Source organism: Hipposideros armiger, unplaced genomic scaffold, assembly GCF_001890085.2.
Source record: "Hipposideros armiger isolate ML-2016 unplaced genomic scaffold, ASM189008v1 scaffold_747, whole genome shotgun sequence".
Lineage (NCBI taxonomy): Eukaryota > Metazoa > Chordata > Mammalia > Chiroptera > Hipposideridae > Hipposideros > Hipposideros armiger.
This window is the reverse complement of record NW_017732097.1, coordinates 535556-549519: the sequence shown is the minus strand read 5'-3', so window position 1 is coordinate 549519 and position 13964 is coordinate 535556. Positions and strand designations below refer to the sequence as shown.

Sequence of the window (13964 nt, the reverse complement as noted above, 5' to 3'; positions counted from 1 at the left end):
CAGAACCATCCTAAGAGGTAAGTTTTATTTCTCCCATTTTAAAGATAAAGAAGTTAAGGCTCTAAGAAGGTCAGAGATGTGAAAGAACTGGATAAATATCACAGTGTAAATAAATAGGAGAGGCTAAACTTGGATCCATATCTTTATGCCAGAAAGATATCATAACTGCTACATTATACTGTACTTACTTTTCAATTTTGCTAATATGTGCAGATATGTGCCTTAGGACACATGGCAGTGTCTGTTTTACCATAGTGTTGCCATGGTAACCAATCCTCCCCCCTCCCCCCACCATGGGTGAAAGGTTAAAAGTTCACTAAAGCTCTGTTACTTTCAGTGAGCGGTTGAGAAGACTTCTACTTAGCATTGTTTTGGGACAATTCACCAGGTTTTCATAGAAACTTCAGTAACGTGAATCAAGTAACTATTTCATTTGGAAGTCCTAGAACAGCACTGCCTATTTCTGTGATGGTGGAAATGTTTTATATCTGCACTGCTTAGTAAGGAAGCTACTACACAAAAGTGGCTATTGAACATCTGAAATGTGGTTAGAGTGACCAAGGAATTAAATTTTAATTAATTAAATTGAAAAAGTCACATCTTAATAGTGGCTCCCATATAGGAGAGTAGAGTTCTAAAATGTCTATTATCCTGAGGTCATGATAGTGTACAATATGATATAGTTAGGGGGAAGAAAAAAAGAAAATTCTTGAAAAATGAAAATAATATTTAAAATATAGAAAGATCTGAATATTTCCAATTGTTTCTTGTTATAACAAAATGGAATAGAACAAAAAAATAAAAAGTTATTAGATGTAGAAACAGCCAGAGACCCCCTAGTCCAATTATAGATGAAATATCTTTTTATTAATCTACACAGTCTAAGCCTATTGCTGCGTTGTCAGGATATATTTTGATAAGAGGCAATGACATAAAAAAATCTTTAATGTTATTTTAAAAATGATATGATTATTTGGACTTTTAAAAATTTAGACAAAGTGGTATATTTTAAGAGTAACAAATGCATTTTACTTCTACTTAGGCAATGGGAAGGATTATGGAAAAGACTACAAGCTTATTTTTCATTTACAAAGAAAACCCAGGCTGGAACTCCAAATCAAAGAGGTGGATGAATTTGGGAACTATAGCTGCCCTTATTATAAGGGCACCATCGTCGTTTATAAAGTACCTAAAGAAAAGGTGGCCCACAACTTGGATCAATCCCTCATATTGAATGAAAACCATTATCAGTTTCCAGTTTGCAAATTACCATTGAGATTGCCAAAGGTGAGTTATTTCACTTCCCTCATTACCATATTTTGCTAATTTTTTATACTTTCCTATTACAATCAAAAGTTCAGACATATGACTACTTAAGGTTAAAAGGAAAGCTAGAAATGGAGTTGATAAGGAAGGATTGGGTAGCTTACATATCAGCATTTTCACTTTCAGATCAACTTTCTAACAGGAATAATTCAAGTTGATTTGACCCTGACAGTACCTTGTTAATGACTGTGGAAATAATGTCATTTGTTTTCTGTAACTGCATCTGAGTAACTGGGAAATCATTTATGAAAACAATGAGTATATTTCATGTGGTGAACAGGAAAATGACATTAAAATATGTTCACCAATATTTACCAAATCCTGCACATTTGTTTTAAGAGCTAATTACTTTAATCCAAATTCTTACTCTTATCTGGAAAGAAGGATTGAATTGTTTCTCCAAACATGTCACACTAAATCATTTTATTGCCCTGTATGTACTATTTCTTTTAGTGATCCATGACTTAGTACTTCTAAGCTATATTCTTATTGAGAAAATAACTGGAAAATTTGTTTTAGCACTCCAGAGGAAGAACAAACTTATTCTTTAAAGGTGCCAAAATTATTTTTTGATTTTTTTTTCTTTTTGTGTTATGAATAACAGGAATATATTTTCCATGGGCTTAGATTTTGTATCAATTTTAAATAAATTAGTAATTAATTTGACAGATATTGATTGAACGTGTGCAGTAGGGAATGCGCCATGCTAGCCATTATGATAAATACAGAGCTGTCGAGGGTAACCCAGCCCCAAATCTGCCCCATCCTGAATGGTAGACACTACCCACTTGTGTCTATGACACACCTGAAAGATGGCTCGTCTGAATTGAGATGTGCTGTATGTGTAAAACACATGCTGTATTTCAAAGACTAAGTACAAAAAATATAAAATATTCCATTAAAGATGTGTGTATATCAATTTCATAGTAAATTATGATATTTTGGTCATGGGGTTAAATAAAATATATTATTAAAATTAATCTAGTCTCACCTGTTTTTAAAAATATGTGCCTAACAAATAAAAATAAAATAAAGTGAAATAAATAAAGTAAAATTAGTTACGTCTCAAACTATATTTCTATGGGACAGTACTGCTTTAAATGATTTACAACCTAGCAAAGGATGAAAACAAGTACACAAATCATTTTGTTAGACAGAAACTAATTAATGGTCTAAACAGTAGTACTAATAGTTGTTCAGAGGAGGGAACTGGCTTTTCTAGAGGCTGAAATCAGTAGATACTTCAGGGTGATTGTGGATTTTATCTGAGCTTGTCAGTTAGTAGAAATTTGGCCATTGAAAACAAAGAAAAAAGTATGTTAGGATAAGGAAGTGGGATGAATTTAAATGTGTAGGCATAGGCATTATGAATTCCTGCTAGAATTCATAATTCATATAATAACCACTGTAAGAATTTCTAATGTACAAAAGCCTTTTAATTGCTTTATGTACATTATGTCATTCAATCCTCTCAAAAATCTTGAGGCATTATCCTTGTTCTCTTTTTATTAGGAAACGGAGTCATGGACATTTTAGGCAAGTTATCCATGGTCCCATCATTGAGTAAGTGTCAGAGCTTGGATTCAAACCCAGAAAATCTGCTTCACACTTATGCAACCATTGTATGCCGTTGCCTCATGAAAAGATGAAGTAAGGATTCTCAGAGGCACAGGATAGATTTTAGGACATCCAGGTCCACCATTGAAGGTGTATGACAATTTCATGTACACTGTGATTTAGTTAACAAATGATAGGACATGGGTTCTGGTCGTTCAAATTGAAAGTCATCATTTAAGTAGAAATGCAGGGTCCTTAGAGATATTAATTCTTTACTTACTGGTTTTGGGAAAACCCTGGGAGGCATGTGTAGGGTGGCAGAGTCTGTTAGGCAACTGACACTGGACATTATATTTTAAGAACAGTATCGCCATGTTGGTGTATACCCACTCTCAGTTTTTCCTCTGTTCATTTTCATTTCCATCTTAAGGCCTTTGCACTTGCTGTGTCCTATGTTTGGGGCTGTGTTCCCTCAGTCACATAGCTGGTTATCATCCAGTCCTCAGCTCAGATATCATCCCCTATCTTTATGCCCCTATCTCCTTATCTAAAGTCACTCTTTAACCCATTGCCCTTTTTAAAACTTACTTCATAACACTTACCATGGACATTATCAGATTTATTTATTTGTGTTCATTCCTTTTCTGTATGTCGTTGCTCCTTGAGAAGGCAGGCCTCATGAGTGAAGAACATGGTGTGCCCTGTCCTGTCTCTACCATTGGTGATGGGAACAGTGCCTGGCACATCGTAGGCACGCTAAATATTTGTGACTGGATGAAGGAGGGGAGGTCTACAATGTTTGTTAGATTCTAAAAGTGTAAAATCTATTAACCTCAAGGAAAACTTGAACTCTCTTAGATCAGGGGTTTAGAGCCTGACTGTATGAACGCTTACCTGGCAGACTGAGGAGCTGATTTAGATCAACATGAAGATTTGAGAGCAAAGAGAGGGCACGTCAGGGCTGCTCTCCTAATAGCTCAATGTAGCACATTACTTCCTACGGTCGCTCTGCTCTCTTCCTGCTGTGGAGTGACTAGAGGAAGACAAATCAGGGATGCTACTGGAATTCTCTGACAGGAGGTATTGAGGGCCTCACTGTGATGACGACAGACAATGAAAAGAAAGGCCATAATGTAGGAGAGGACAGACGTGAGGTCCCAACGGTGACAAAAATTCAGTTTTCAGTTTGTAGTGTTTCCTTTGTGGCCTACCTAGCTTCATGAATTAATTAGCCAAGCTAGGAAATTCAGGGATTTATACAGATTTGCTTCAGTAAAAGCCTGTGTTAGTGACTGTCCAGGTCCTTTGCATGAACTCGTCCTCTGCGCTGATTCTCTCCCACCATTCCCCACCCACTTGCCAGTCATTCCCCATGGCCACCTCTCACAGCTCTGAGGAGGTGTGGCTTCCTCCAGGAAGCCTTCCTTAACCTCCTGCTCTGTACTAAGTGTGTGTTTCCTCAACGTCCTGTACTTTCCCTATCACTGTAGTTACCATATTTTATTACAGTCACTTGCTTCCCAATAGACAAATGTTGCTCAATCTTTTTTGTTTGTTTTTGCTGTGGTAAGGAGTCTTTTCAGACATCAGTTTTCCTAACTACCCTTCCCCATTAAATTTTAATATCATAGATATTCTGTATGTCTATCTATGTACTGTATATATATTTATATTATATACATTAAAATGTAAGCTTTTCCTAGTGGCTCAGTTGGTTAAGAGCTCGCTCAAGAGTTTGAGCTCTGAGCAACAGCGGTTCGCTGCCTGCCCGAGCTGAGCTGCTGCTGAGCTGCCAACAGGTGGAAGGATGGCTCAGCTAAAAAAAAAAAAAAAAAGTAAGCTTTTTTGTTTGTTTGTTTGTTTTACCTAAGGGCAAATTTTCTGTCCTTGAAAGTAAAGTTACCCCAGATGGGAATATGTACAATTGACTGTGCAGGCCCATCATCATCCTGTTCAATTTGGAGTGTCACCACTATACATGTAGTATGTGCTTGATAATTATTTGTGAGTGATGAGATGAATGAGGCAGTTTCTTCAACCCTTAAAATTTTCCAACCTGGGCACTGATAATCTTCAAACTGTAGTGGCATGTTAAAATTAGTGTATTTTACATGTTGGCTGCCTTTTACACATGAAACTGCCAGGGCGCCACCTCCTCTGTCTTCTCCCAGATGGGTTTGCATAGGGCTTTCCAGGTTCACTCTGTTGGCCCCTTCCCATGCGCAACGTCTTTACAAGGAAGTTTGTTGGGGTTGAGAAAGAATCTGTGGCTATAGAAACCTTTCCCCTCCTTTCAAACTAACATACATACATGGGAAATGAAACTGTGACCTTTATTTTTGTAAGAAAAAACTTCTTCCATAAAGTTCAGAATTAAAAAACAGAAAGCAAACAAAAAAATAGCCTCAGGCTGTCAGTATTAGAATGTGCTCTTTCTTTGGAACTGGAACTGGTAGCCTTGTTATAAGTTGGCATTAGTGAATACTACATTATGTATTCATTTATACGTGTAGCATAAATTAGGTGAAGGCATTTGTCAAAATTTAAAGTGCTTTTCATACAGAAAACAAGCACTAAATATGTATGTATATGGATCTAAACACACACACACATATTCACACACACAGAAATATAAGGTGTGATATTAATGTACTAAGTCTGATTCCCAAAGATGTGAAAACATACCACCCATTACTTCATGCTTGTGAGGATCTTATCCATGTATCTTATCCTTGAGCTCCATAATCCAATTACTCATATATTAATTCACTCGACAAAAATCCCTCGTATTCCATGGGCCAGACATGTGCACTGTTCCTGTATGTATGCTTTCATTCTTCCCTTGCCTTTCTACTGACTATTCTCATCTCAGAGGGCAGAGTGAGCCTTCAAACTATCAGTCAAATCATCTCTTGCCTCTGCCCCAAACCCTGCTATGGCTCCTGGTTTCATTCCAAGACTCTTATGAACGTGGCCCCTGCTGATTCTAGCACCTTCTGGTTTTCATTTCTCCTCTTCACTTATTTAACTCTAACCACAGTGACTCTCTTACTGTTCTTGGAGTTTGTCACACATGCATCTGCTTTAGGTCTTTGTACTAAGAGGTTCCCCCGCCTGGAATATTCTTTTATCCATCAGATACTCACATGGCTAACACCATCATCTCCTTCAACTCTCTGCTCAGATTTTCCCTTCCTCCGAGGCCATTCCTGAGTCTATGTCTCATTACAACCTACTTCTACCCACACAATCTGACACACCTGAACCTCCTTCACTTGCTCTGATTCTATTTTTCCTTTCCTCTAAAGCATTCGTACCTTCTGACATGTATTTTCTCATTTATTATGTTTACTAAAAAACCCTCCACTCCACAACCAGGATATAAGCTCCTTGAGGTCAGGGCCTTTATTTTTTGGGATTCGATGCTGAATCACAGGACCTAGAAGAGTGCCTGGCATATGTTAGGTGCTCAATAAATGTTTGTTGAATGAGTAAACTCACAGAGAGCTTGCATTTGAAAGAGCAAAAGTGTGAAGAGAAAAATAAATTAGCATCAGAGAGTGGACAGAATTGGCAGTATATACTTATAGATGGAATGGCCAGTGAAGGCTTCATGTGGAAATGACTTCTGGGCTGAGGATAAACAGTGACAAGGAGCCCACCTGGGCTGTGTGACCAAGAGAGCACTGCAGTGAGGAAACAGCAAGTGCAGGGATTGTGATGACGTGAGCTCCTACTGAAGGCCTCACATCCTGGCAAGAGCACATGTGAGGGGCAGAGAAAGGTGCTGGGATTGGAAAGAAAAAGAGGTCACATAATCAATACATGTGAAAATGTATGGCTGAAAAGAAACACGATTTGTCTCTAAATCTTTCCTAAATTGTGCTTCTAACGTCCTCCTTTTGCCAAATATTTAAGTAAACTCAGTTCACACTATGTGTATTCGTGCTTTGACTGAAACAAAGCAAGGTTCAAAACTCTCAAAGCTTTTATTTAGGTGAAAGGAAGTGGTGTGGGCCTAAGCTTCTGAAATAATGCCATATCAGGGGATCTTTGTGCCATTTGGTCATTTGCACTTGAGTGGTGATGTCTTTCACTCTTCCTGTCTGCTAGGAGGCTTTGCTTTGAAGGAGACAAGGGCTTCAGTTCTGGTGGCTGTTTCTGCAGGAGTCTGTGTGAGGCTGTAGTTTCCCAGTCATACCTAACCTACATATTTACATCAGACATCCGCTGACCCAAGTTTTGCTTAGCTTCAACTTCCTTTTTTTTTTTTAACTGAACTCATGACATGTGATTTCTAGTAAATAATGATACTGTAGCAACACTTACTTTTCAACCACATTAAATAACTTGTCGTATAAAAGAAAGGAAGTACGTAGAGGTTGGTGGAACATTCAGTTCATCACAATCACCACCTCTTGGGGGCTTTCATTGCCATCTCCCTGTCTGGCCAGAGATAACTTTTTCTTTTATGTGATTTTTTTTTTCTTAATCATAGGCAATACTAAAAAACAATTTCGACTAAATAAATGAGAAGATTCCAAGCTACTGGTTTCTCTTTTTTCTTTACATTTGCAGGCACTTCAATTCTCCTTAAAGTTTTTAGTTATAATAAGTTACAAAATTATCTTAAGTTTCAAGAAAATGGGATATATTACCTTTTGCTAGCTATTAAGAAAACAGATTAGAAAAATCATATACTTTAAAAATAAGGCTTTAAGAGAAATTGTGTGTGTGTGTGTGTGTGTGTGTGTGTGTTGTGTGTGTAGGGGGAATAGTGAACTTAATGGTGATGAAAAATTTTTCTGTAACTTAGTTACATGCTTTGTACACTAGAGTTAATTCCTGTAGTGTATGTTGCTTCAAGCACCACCCCCTACCAATTAGAGAGGAAAGTCACAAGAATCTTGGTAAGCAGAGATAGAATTTTTTTTTTCTTTAAACTGTGAAAGTTTTAAAAGCCTTATCACCCTTTCCAGTATTTCAATTTGGGCTCTCCTTGGCTCTATCCATTCCTGGGTTCTAGCCCTCTCTCTGTCCCTGCTGTCTAATCTTCCTCTAAGCCTCAGAATGACCTTCAAAAACAGTTTTGACCATGTCACTGAAAAATCGACTTTATATTGCACATGAGATGTAAAAGGGAGAAAATGAGCCAAACTGGTTTAGTCAGAAACAGGGTCCTTATTTTTTTTTAAAGTGTTTCACCCACCAGTTTAATCAGAAGAGAATCTATCTCTTCCTTTTTCACCTTTGGTTCCTTTTCATCTTCTCCCTCCCCTTCCCTTTCCCTCTCTCCTCTCTCCTTCTCTTCTCCCCCCATCTCTTCCTCTGACTCTCCCCCTTTCCCTCCTTTCACCTTCTCCCTCCTTTACCCTCTGTCTGTAAAAGGGAACCTTTTTTTTTCTGCTCTGTTGGCAGCATAACTAAACCAGGAATTGTGCACTGTTGTCATATGGCTTTCAGTAATTCTTTTACAAAGGAAGTACATATATTCTTGCCTGTCTGTGAAAACAGTAAAAAAGTAGCTGATGATTACTTTTATTTTCTTAAACTTATAACATTTAAAGTAAAGAAAAATGATAGTCATTAATTCCAATAACTTTCTAGTTCATGAACTCCAACTGTTTTTGGTTTTTGTTTTGTTTTTTGTAGATTTATCAGTCTCTATGTTAATTAGCAAATACTAATTAAGTGCCTACTATATGTGAGATATTATGCAAGGCCTAAAAATAAAAAATAATAATATAGGTCAAAGCCTTAACTTTTAAGAAAATTACAACCCAGTTCAGGAAATAAAGCATAAACTCTTTAAAGGTTGTAAAACAATGCAAAAGAGAATACAGTAATACAGTAATATGGCAAGACAGAAACTGATGATTAATTGCAAATGAATGACTGAGATGGTAAGTGTTAAGGGAGTGATTCTTGTGCGCTGAGGTGACCTGGGGACATGTCACAGAACAAGAGAGATGTACAGAATATTTAAGTTCTGGAGAGGAAGAGAGAAAGAGGCAGTGGACTCCACACAAAAGGGATGGCATGAGCTGAAACTCTGAAGTAGCAAAGCACAACTGTATCTAAAAAGGACAATGAACAGATCTGTACGGCTTGAGTAGAAAGAAGGTTTGGAAAAAATCATATTGGAAATAAGATGGGGAAAGATTAGGAGGGCTTTGAAAGCCTTTTTTAGGTCAACCAAATTGTTACAAGTGGGGCTTCCTGTCAAAATTTGTCAAAGGAATGTGACTATTTCATGACATAGAGATAATGTGCAAGGTAGAGATTCAAACCAGATATCCTTACTTAGCATATGAGTAAACAAAAAAATCTCTTGGCCACTGGTATTCTTGGAATGAGTATGACCATAACTGGGGGTGGAAAAGTAGGTATCTAATAAGTTTATAATTAAGCTTATCTTTTATCCTATAAGTAATGGCAAGTCATTGGAAAATTTTGACCAGGATGGTAACATGATCAAATTTTGTTAGCAATATCATTGTGACAGCCTACAAGGATAAATTAGAAAGAGATGGGCTTAACAACAGTAGAATAAAGATCTAATAAAGTAGTCCATGGAAGGGATGGTGAAGGCCTGATACAAGAACACGGCAGGATGGATGGAAAGTGGAGAACAGTGTTGGAGAGATTTAGGATTTGGGGCCAACTAGACTTGGTGGTAGGGTGAATGTATCCAGGAGTTGGGAGGACATTGGGACGAGGCAGGCATGCAGAGGGAGCTTCTTAGGGTGGCTCCCTGCACACTGGTTTGAGCTATTGTCCTCTGATACAACATAGTATTTCATTGAATTTACTTTCCATTTCATCTCTATTCCCCTAAATATTGCCTTATCCAATAAATGGCTGCAGCATTCGTGCTGCAGGCCTATCGCCAGCTCCCTTTTCTGCTCTGGGCCACACAACTGACAGGGTGTTTTTTGTACAAAACAAATAGGATTTTATCACTCTTCTCTTAAAGCTTTGCAATTGGCACTTTTTATCAATTGATCAAAATCCAAGCCATTTACCCTGTTATAAGGCCCTTCACAAACCCCCACATTTTACCCCCACAGTCCCTACCTTTTACATTTACCCAACTAACATCTTTTGCTCCAGTTCCACTTAAGGTCTCACTTTTTTTATACATTAATGTCTTATCTGCCTTAGAGGCTATTTCCACAGCTGCCCTTGTAACAGCATTGACTCCACACTTAGCTCTGCTGTCATCTTTTTAGAAAAAGCCTTTAAAGTACCCAGACAGAATTAGGTATTACACTGTAACTACAGTCAGATATTTGAGTACATGTTAATGTATGGTCTGTCACAATTTTTATTTACATAGAATGCTCATGATAATAATTAATATTTATTAAGTTATTCCCTGCTTGTAACTTGATAAATCATTTGCACATATTAACTTATTTACTGAAAAGGTAGATGGTTAAGGAAATTGAGGCACAGAGAGGTTTGCTCAAGGGAAGCTGGCTACAAAATGGAAAGCCACTGTGGGAACCCAGGCTTGTCTGATTGCAACCGAGGACCCCTAACTGTTATACCCACTGTCTCCTTTTGTGGCTGAGTTCCTCAGGACTGGGAGCGGAGCTCATTTTTCTAATCCCATCTCCTAGTATGCATTCAATAATGTTTTGCTGATTTCGTTAATAAATGAATGCACGCTGGGGAAATGGATAAAGCAGTTGAAGGCAGAGTCAACAGCTAACACAAGCTTTACCTGCATCCTTCCCCAGCTGACAGCTACATTTAGCAGAAGCTTTTCATGCCTTCAAAGGAATGACTAATGTGGGGATCTGGCACACTGTGGCAAGACCTGGGAGGAAGATGTGGCTATGCAGGCCTTTCTTGGCAACATCCATATCACTCTGCTTCTGTTTGAAAGCCTATGCTTGCCTATAAGCCAAAAAAATAAAGCAAAACAAAGTAAAACCTCAGGAAATTTATTTTTAATTGTTAGAATATTCCAGAAAGAATTATGTTCTGAGTTCTGAATAGGTACCTTGACAGGTCTTCAGGATTCACAAAAACTTGTCGGGATTATAATTTAAAAGTGGAACAATAAAGAGAGGATGTGGACATTTATGCAAGTTCTAACAGTGTCGTGTGTATTTTTGATTCGTTGAGCTACTTTTAAAATCAATAGGATCACCCACATAGCTACATTTATGGATCAAAGGCATCTGCCTTTGCTAGAATTGATTGGCATAATGAGCAAAATGTTAAGCATATTAAAGGTAGTTAGCACTTAAGGACTGTTTCCTAAATTCCAGGCATGCCTGAAGTACTCTATATACCTATCTCATTTAATCTCCTCACTGCAACCCCATGGGGCATAGCTACTGCTTTGCTGTTTGGTAGATAAGAAATGAAACTGGAGACTGAATTTAGAAATTAGATTTATCTATTCCCCACTGCTTTTGACAGCTTGTCTTTGCTGGCTCCATGCTTGTATATTTCCTGAATTATCCAGATCCTTGCTTACTTAATACCTGCAGCCATCCTTCACAGCCCCTTTCTTCTCTCTGGTCTGGCTCTGTAGATCAGTTGAAGCTTCTTGAATTGTTCTATCTGGTGACCAGGGACCTAAAATTTTGTCCTTTTGTGACTAACTTCTTCAAAGGCTGAGAGATATTTAATCCCTTCCTCTTGACAAAGCCATAAGCAGAGTGAAGCCTTACAAAAGATCATCAAAGAAGCAATTGAAAAAATAATGAAGAAATAAAATGTCAGTTTGGCTGCATGGGTTTAAAGGCAAGAAAGATCTGAGCTAAACAAAGACGTCGATCTGCATTATTTCAGGAATTGGTAGCAGCCGGATTTCATTTCCAACAAACTTCATTTCCAGATTTATCTCAAAGTAAGATCACTTTGGGTAGGTTCTCCTTGCTCTAAACTTGGTTATTTTATCCCAGAGTCATCTTACTTCTCTGTGGGTTTATGCTGGTTTTCTGATCTTTCTGTGTAGAAACACTTCCTTTTATTGTGTGGGCCAAGCATTTCTGTCCAAGCTTTCAGGAAGCTCTACACTGAGTGTGCAATTATAATAACACCCGTGATGAAAACAGCGACAGGATATTTATTGACTGATGCTGGTCTATTTTATTTATTTTAAAAGTTTGTGTGTGTGTGTGTGTGTGTGTGTGTGTGTGTGTGTGTGTAAATATTCAAAGGGACAAAAAATAGAGAAAATATACAATGAACCTACGTAGACCAATGACCCTCATTTTCTGCCATTTGTTTCACCTAATACCCCTGGGTTTTATTTGTTTGTTTGAGTATTTTAAAGCAAGTCATAGCTATGATATCACTACTTGTAAATAATTCTTGAGGAGGTAAGATCTTAAAAAAAACCAAAAAAACCCACACACAATAACATTACTACAGCCAATGAAATTAGCAGTTATTACTTAATAGTATCTGCTACCCAGACATGTTGTGTATTCACCTACTTGCTTTTTTTTTTTTAATGGTTAATTTGTTCAAAAACAGAGTCCTACAAACGCCCACACATTGCATGTGGTTTGTGTGTCTCTGCCACTATTTGTTGAATTCTCAGTGTAGGTTGAACCCTCTACAGACATTATCTCAATCTACCTCATAGCACACTTCAGAGGTAGGAACTAGCGTCTGTTTCAGAGGTAGGAACTAGCGTCTGTTTCACAAGTTAGAGAGTTTAGGAAGAGAGTTTAGAAGGCTTGCCTCAGTCTGCATGACTTCACAGGGCGCAGGCTATGCTAGGACCCAGACTTCAAAGTTATTCCTCTTTTGTGTTCCCCACCTCCTCCTCTCCCTTGAGCAAGTCAGATCCTTACTTACTTATATGTCTGCCACTTTTTACATTGTGTCATGTTGCTTCTCAGATCCTTTGTCCCTTAAGGGTGTTTGGCAAATCTAGATCTTTCAGAGAGCCTGAGTGGTTTTATACCTTTTCCTGAAACTAAGCTTTGGAATAGAGCTGGCACAGTCTTGGATGGTGGCTTCCTTTGTTACCTGGTATTTTTCAGCTCCTTGGGACAGCAGCAGATTTTTTTCTATCATCTTGGTTTTAAATGCATACTCGCTTTTGCAAAGCTCAAAGAGTTCCTCTGTTCTATCTACATAGTGACGTTACTCATAGCTGCTCATTTTCATAGCAGAGATGACAGCCATCCCTTTAACATGATGGAGGTCCAGCTTTCTCTGGCTTAGGTTATGAGTTCACGTACCTTGCTTTTTATTGATGACTTTCCCTCACATGACCTGAAAGTATTCTCTCTGGTTTTAAAAGAACAAAAATAAACTACAGCAACAAGAGTAAAAAAAAAAAAAAAGAACAAAAATACTATCCATATATGTTCACAGTAAAAGATAGTAAAAGATAGGATTCTCAGCAAATAAAAGCAGATGTTCAATTATATTTTCCCCATATTTTGGAATTGCAAGTGTTTTTTGTTTGTTTGTTTGTTTGTTTGTTTTGTTTTAAGACAATAACTAACAACATACCTGCTTTAAATAAAATGGATTCGCATGGTGAGGAAGTTATCTCTTTTTAATCCTTTCTCTGATCTTTGAGTAGATCTCAGGCTGGTGTGAGCATGTTTTTACATCTTTCTAACACTTGCAAAGCTCCCCTGTTAGCAAGCAAAGAGCAGCTCTCAGGCTCAGAGATCTTGACTGGCAACAGAATTTAATGATATTGTTTTAATTGTATTTATTTTTAAAGTGTCCGTGTGTTTATGCTAGTTAAATTGTATTTCCACTCGTGATTGAAGTATGAGTTTCTTTTAAAAATGTATTTGTATAGGTAAAATAAGTAATTTTAAAGAAACACATTAATAACAGCTGTTATTTTGAACACCATTACCGTCATTCCTGGGTATCCTGGGGGATTGTTTCCAGGATCCCTGTGGATACCAAGATCCCAGAATGCTCAAGTCCCTTATATAAAACAACGTAGTATTTCTGTAACCTATGTACATCCTCCCTTGCCTACACTTTAAGTCATCATATTATACCTAATACAATGTAACTGCAATATAAATAGCTGTTATACGGTATTGTTTAGGGACTAATGATGAGAAAAACAGTCT

General features: G+C 37.6%; 1 protein-coding gene across 1 annotated transcript in view; it reads left to right on the top strand.

The window, feature by feature from the left end:
* The window catches only part of DTHD1 (death domain containing 1), a 58972-nt gene that overhangs the window by 34261 nt on the left and 10747 nt on the right, over positions 1 to 13964 (top strand). The window contains exons 7-8 of the mRNA XM_019628085.1: positions 4 to 17; positions 1043 to 1287. Of these exons, the coding sequence (XP_019483630.1) occupies positions 4 to 17; positions 1043 to 1287 (259 nt within the window). The remainder of the gene's footprint in view (positions 1 to 3; positions 18 to 1042; positions 1288 to 13964) is intronic.